Genomic DNA, 5,926 nt, shown 5'->3' with positions numbered 1-5,926 from the left:
CAGATGAGGCCCCCGATCCCTCTGTGAGGAACGTGGAGGTGTGTGGAGCACCCCGGGTTGTAGGGGTGCATAAGGGGGCCAAGGCGGGAGCATCATCTCAAGGTCTTGGGAGAGCCCCAGAAGGTGCCTAGGTGCTGCTCAGCTGCTCCATGTCCCCTTTCTGGTGCCCACACATCTGCTTGGGGACAGGAGGGGGGCAAAGGCTCCCACCCATGGGTGTTGGTCCCATTCCATCAACCCTGTGCCGGCAGGTTCCTGAGTGGACCAAGTGCACCAGCCGGGAGAAGAGGAAGGAGAAAGTGGAGAAACCTTTCTACTCTGACTCGGAGGGAGAGTCTGGGCCCACAGAGTCAGCGGACAGTGGTAAGGACCCGGTGGCATGGCAGGGGATGGGACAGGGGCTGCTGCAGTGGGGCAGTGGGCAGGGGTCACTGTGGCAGGGACATCGGGTGGGAGCCACCATGATGGGGCATCAGGCAGGGTGTCGGGCAGGGGACATTGCAGTGGGGACATCCTGTCATGGTGGGGACGTGGCAGGGGACAGGAAGGGATGTGGCAGGGGTATGTGGGGATGTGGTGGGGGAAGCAGGGATGTGGTGGGGGGTGGTAGGGACACAGCGGGACGCAGCAGGAAGCCGCGGGGATGCAGTGGGGATGCAGTGGGAGGATGCAGGGATGCAGTGGAGGATGCAGGGATGCAGCGGAGGATGCAGGGATGCAGCGGGGGGATGCAGGGGTGCAGCGGGGGGATGCAGGGGTGCAGCAGTGGGATGTGTGGGTGCAGTGGGAGGATGCAGGGATGCAGCAGGATGCAGAGAGATGCAGTAGGAGGATCCAGAGATGCAGTGAGATGCAGTGGGAGTGCAGGGATGCAGCAGAAGGACACTGGCTGGATGGCCGAGCCCAGAGAGGTGTGGTGAAGGGGGTTAAATCCAGTTGGGGTTGGTCACAAGCGGTGTCCCCCAGGGCTCAGTGCTGGGCCCAGTTCTATTTAACATCTTTATCAATGACCTGGACGAGGAGATTGAGGGCACCCTCAGTCAGTTTGCAGATGACACCAAGCTGGGTGGGAGCATTAATCTGCTGGAGGGGAGGAGGGCTCTGCAGAGGGACCTGGCCAGGCTGGATCCATGGGCCCAGGCCAATGGTGTGAGGTTCAACAAGGCCAAGGACCGGGTCCGGCACTGGGGTCACAACAACCCCACGCAACGCTACAGTCGAGGGGAAGAGTGGCTGGGAAGCTGCCCGGCGGAAAAGGACCTGGGGGTGCTGGTCGACAGGCGGCTGAATATGAGCCAGCAGTGTGCCCAGGTGGCCAAGAGGCCCAACGGCATCCTGGCTTGTATCAGGACTGGTGTGGCCAGCAGGAGCAGGGCAGTGACCGTGCCCCTGTGCTGGGCACTGGGGAGGCCGCCCCTGGAATGCTGGGTTCAGGGTTGGGCCCCTGCCTCCCAGAAGGACCTGGAGGGGCTGGAGCGTGTCCAGAGAAGGGCAAGGAAGGTGGGGAGGGGTGTGGAGCCCCAGGCTGCTGGGGAGCGGCTGGGGGAGCTGGGGGTGTTGAGCCTGGAGAAGAGGAGGCTGAGGGGAGACCTTATCGCTGCCTACAACTGCCTGAGAGGAGCGGGGATCTGGGGGGGGATCAGGCTCTGCTCCCAGGGAACGGGCAATGGGATGAGGGGAAACGGCTTCAAGCTGTGCCAGGGCAGGTTGAGGTTGGACATTGGGAAAAATTCCTTCCCCGCAAGGGCTGTCAGGGACTGGAAGGGGCTGCCCAGGGCCGGGGTCGAGTCCCCATCCCTGGGGGTATTTAAAAGCTGGGCAGATGGGGTGCTTAGGGCCAGGGTTTAGTGGTGGGATGGCAGGGGTAGGGGAACGGGTGGGCTTGGGGATCTTAAAGGGCTTTTCCAACTAAATGGTTCTGTGATCCCATGACCCAGGGATGCAGTGGGGACGCTGCAGTGGGCGTGGGGACACAGTGGGATGGGGTGGAAGGGTGGGGGGACGCAGTGGGACGCAGCAGAGAGCTGTGGGGACGTGAGGGGATGCAGCAGCAGGGCTGAGATGTGGCACCCACAGACCCTGAGTCCGTCAGCGAGGAGAGTGGCAGCAGCAGCAGCTCCAGCAGCTCCAGCTCTGGCAGCGAGGAGGAGGAGGAGGAGGAAGAGGAGGAGGAAGGCAGTGGGGATCGGTCAGAGGACAAGGAGGAGGAGGAGGAGAAGAGGACAAAGAGAAAGAAGGAAGGCTCCCGGAAGGCAGCCCCGGGGAGTGCGGGCAGGTACCCCCTGGGAAAGTGGGGTGCCCCCAGCCAAACCCCACCCTGGCTCCCCCTGAGCTGGGCTCTTCCTGCAGCCCCAGCGAGGAAGAGAAGGAGGAGGAGGAGGGGGCAAAGAAGACCAAGAAGAAGGCGTCGCAGGGGAGGAAGAGCCGCGCTGAGACCTCATCGGAGGAAGCCAGCGCCTCTGAGAGCAGCTCCTCGGGCTCCGACTCGGGTTCCGAGGTGGAGGCCAAGCAGAAGAAGGCGGTGAGAGCTGGGCTGGGCTAGGGGGCAGCGCGGGGACCCCCAGACCTCCGCATTCTCACACCCCTGTCTCTCTGCCCCCTGGCAGCCCCCCAGCAGCAGGGCCAGCCCCAAGGAGATCTCCCTGCTCGACCTGGATGACTGTGAGTGGCTGCCCGGGGCACGTGGCACGGCCATCGTGGTGGGGCTGGGGAAACTGAGGCACTCGCCCTGGTGGGGTCAGGGTCCCGCAGGTCCTTTGGGGGCTGCTGAGCTGGGATGGAGACCGGTGGGGCGAGCGGTCCTTGTCCCCAGAGGGTGGCTGTGGAACAGGTGGCTGTTGCAGCTGTGCCCATGGGACTGTCCCCATGTGGCTGTGCCCAGGGGGTTGTGCCTATGGGGTTGTCCCCATGCAGGTGTGCCACCAAGGCTGTGTCCATGGGGCTGTGGCTCATCAGAGCTCTGTTAACCCTTTCCTACCCCCCCCCCGCAGTCACTCCCCCTCCTCCCCAGCCCATCCCCTCCAGCAGCGTCATCTCCACCAGCCTGGTGACCGACCTAGAGGGCCTCACACTCACTGACACCTCCCTGGCACCTGCTGTAAGTGTCCTCAACGTCCTTCCCAGGGGGTGGGGAGGGCTCCTGGGCCCCCCGCCACCCTGTGGGGGCCGCAGGGAAGGGATTGGCAGCCCACCTCACCCCCCGCAGTCACTGAAGCTGCTGAGCCCAGCGTTTGGCGCGGTGAGGACCTACGAGCTGCTGCACCGCATGGCGGGCGAGGGGCTGGCGGTTGAGTACTGCTTCAGCCGCCGGCCCTTCCCGGGGGACCCCCACATGGTGGCTGTCCAGATCCAGATCTCCAACAACACTGACACTGAGCTCAAGAGCCTGCGGGTCAGCGAGCCCAAGCCACTCGCCGGCATGCGGATCCAGGAGTTCCCCGAGATCGGTACGGCACAGCACAGCGAGCAATGCCACCAGCGGGGACAGGGACGGTTGGCTGGTGGAGGGGATGTGGGACACGGTGGCAGCCCTGTGCTTTCAGAGTGCCTGGCACCTGGGGACACGGCCAATGTGGTGATGGGCATCGACTTCTGTGACTCCACCCAGGCGGCCAACTTCCAGCTGTGGTGAGTGCCTGGCACCCAGCAGGAAGAGACAGGTGTCTCAGGGGACGGGTGTCTCAGGGGATGGGGACAGCATGGGGTGCTCCAGGGATGGGGGACAGTGGGGCAGGACACAGGTGCTCTAGGGGATGGGGAAAGTGGGATGGGCACCAATGTCCCTCCAGGGGACTTGGGGCAGCAGGGGACACGTGACAGACAGACAGGGCATGGGGTGCCCCAGAGGATGGGGACAGGAGGACAGGGCATGGGGTGCCCCAGGGGACAGGAGGATGGGGCATGCCCCAGGGGATGGGGGACAGCGGGACAGGCACCAACATCCTTCCAGGGGCTGGAGGACAGCAGGAGAGGCCCCAGAGGACAGTGGGACAAGGTCCCTCTGGATGGGACCAGAGGACAGCAGGATGGGTGGTTGGGGTCCCGGCAGGGGACAAGGAGGCAGCAGCAGCCCCAAGTCCAGCCTGACAGGTTCCCCCTATTCCTGAGGCCTTTTGTGCCTCAGTTTCCCTCCAGCTGCCCCCTGCCCAGGGTGGGGATGGGAAGAAGGACCCAGGGGTGGGGGGGACATTTTGAGCATGTGCCCCCCATCACCCGTCTGTCTCCCCAGCACCCACACGCGCCACTTCTACGTCTCCATCCAGCCACCCGTGGGGGAGCTCATGGCCCCCATCTTCATGACCGAGAACGAGTTCAAGAAGGAGCAGGGTCTCCAGCTGCCCCCTGCCCAGGGTGGGGATGGGAAGAAGGACCCAGGGGTGGGGGGGACATTTTGAGCATGTGCCCCCCATCACCCGTCTGTCTCCCCAGCACCCACACGCGCCACTTCTACGTCTCCATCCAGCCACCCGTGGGGGAGCTCATGGCCCCCATCTTCATGACCGAGAACGAGTTCAAGAAGGAGCAGGGTGAGTGGGGGATGGGGATGGGGGGAAGGTGGTGTGTGGGCACCCACCACCTCAGTGCCAATGCTTACCCCCCGTTTTGTCCCCTATGCCACCCTCGCCGTGGCCCTAGAGCACCTTGCGCGGCCGGGCGAGGGTAAGTTGCCGCTGGGCCAGCCCCTAGACTAGCTCTGGTCCCTTTGTCCCCTCCTGCACCCCCTGGCCTGTGGGTCGGGGTGACCACCCTGCCACCAGGGTGGCCTCGCCAGGTCCCCCATGCAGTGTGGAGGGCTCGTGCCACCTCTGGCGCTCCCAGCACCATGGCCGGTGACGGGAACACCCTGGCCCTGCGTCCTCGTGCTCCCGGAGCAGCAGCGTCTCCACCCTGGCCTGGCGGATGGGGGTCTGCGCCAAGCCAGGGGTGCTTGGTGCCCTGCAACCACCAGCCCTACCGCTGCTGGTGACCAAAGGGGCCCATCCCCAGGGATGTGGCTGCCACCACTGGGCAGGGATGTGGGGACGAGCCCAGGAAGGGTTGTGGGAGAAGAATTTTCCTGAATCTGTCTCTGCCAGGCCAGAGAGGAGCAAGCAGGGCAGCCAGTTGGGGAATGGTGTGGGGGACTTGGATGCAGGGAGCTGAAGGGTTTTGGTTTGGGGATGGTGGGGACACGGCTTCCCCCTCCAGGGAAGCTGATGGGCATGAGTGAGATCACGGAGAAGCTGACACTGCCTGAGAAGTGCCGGAGCGACCACGTCATTGTCCAGCAAGTGACCTTGGCCGCCAACGTGGGCCGTGTGCCCTGCGGTGCCGACAACGAGTACAGGTAGCCAGACCCCCCAGGCCGGGACCAGGCAGGCACTGTCACCTCTCTGGTCCTCTCCCGAATCAGAGTGGGGGCACTCAGGGCTTCCTTTAGGGCAAGGAGCCTGCAGGAACCCATGCGTGATGGTGGCTGTGGGTGGCAGACGCCTCCCTGGTCCCCACCAGAGCATCCCAGGGGACGGGAGGGTGACGGGACGGGGGGGCAGCTTGCCCTGAACCCCCGTGTTCGCTGGCGGGCAGGTTCGCGGCCAAGACAGTGACCAGCGGGAGCCTGGTGCTCATCACCCTGGAGCGACAGGAGGGCGCCGTGGCCCAGCTGACTGTCAACAGCGAGAAGATGGTTATTGGCACCATGCTGGTGAAGGACATCATCCAGGCCCTGGCGCAGTGATGGCCAGGCCCCGGTGCACCCACAGCCCTGCCCTCCCACCCCCCTCTGCCCTACGCTGTTCCCCGAAACGCTCCCTGCCCCCATTTCTGCCAGGTTATTCCCTACCCCAGTCCCCAGAGGGGCAGCAGGCAGCGACCCCCCGGGCTGGCTTTGCCGCTGGGAGGAAGGAGCGGAATGGGGCGAACTGGACACAGGGTGACGTTCTGCTCG

The 5,926-nt window shown here is 64.8% G+C and overlaps 1 protein-coding gene across 1 annotated transcript in view; it reads left to right on the top strand.

The window, feature by feature from the left end:
• AP3B2 (adaptor related protein complex 3 subunit beta 2) overlaps nt 1-5,716 on the top strand; it is a 10,649-nt gene extending 4,933 nt beyond the window's left edge. The window contains 11 exon segments of the mRNA XM_035899459.1: nt 1-38; nt 252-363; nt 2,077-2,275; nt 2,356-2,521; nt 2,607-2,661; nt 2,991-3,097; nt 3,215-3,446; nt 3,543-3,627; nt 4,229-4,326; nt 5,188-5,326; nt 5,566-5,716. The exon segment at nt 1-38 is cut by the window's left edge and continues 33 nt beyond it. Of these exon segments, the coding sequence (XP_035755352.1) occupies nt 1-38; nt 252-363; nt 2,077-2,275; nt 2,356-2,521; nt 2,607-2,661; nt 2,991-3,097; nt 3,215-3,446; nt 3,543-3,627; nt 4,229-4,326; nt 5,188-5,326; nt 5,566-5,716 (1,382 nt within the window).
• The last annotated feature ends 210 nt before the right edge of the window (nt 5,717-5,926 follow it).

Source organism: Egretta garzetta, unplaced genomic scaffold (genome assembly GCF_000687185.1).
Source record: "Egretta garzetta isolate BGI_Z169 unplaced genomic scaffold, ASM68718v1 scaffold287, whole genome shotgun sequence".
Lineage (NCBI taxonomy): Eukaryota > Metazoa > Chordata > Aves > Pelecaniformes > Ardeidae > Egretta > Egretta garzetta.
The sequence above is the reverse complement of the archived record's forward strand: the minus strand, read 5'-3'. Positions and strand labels throughout refer to the sequence as shown.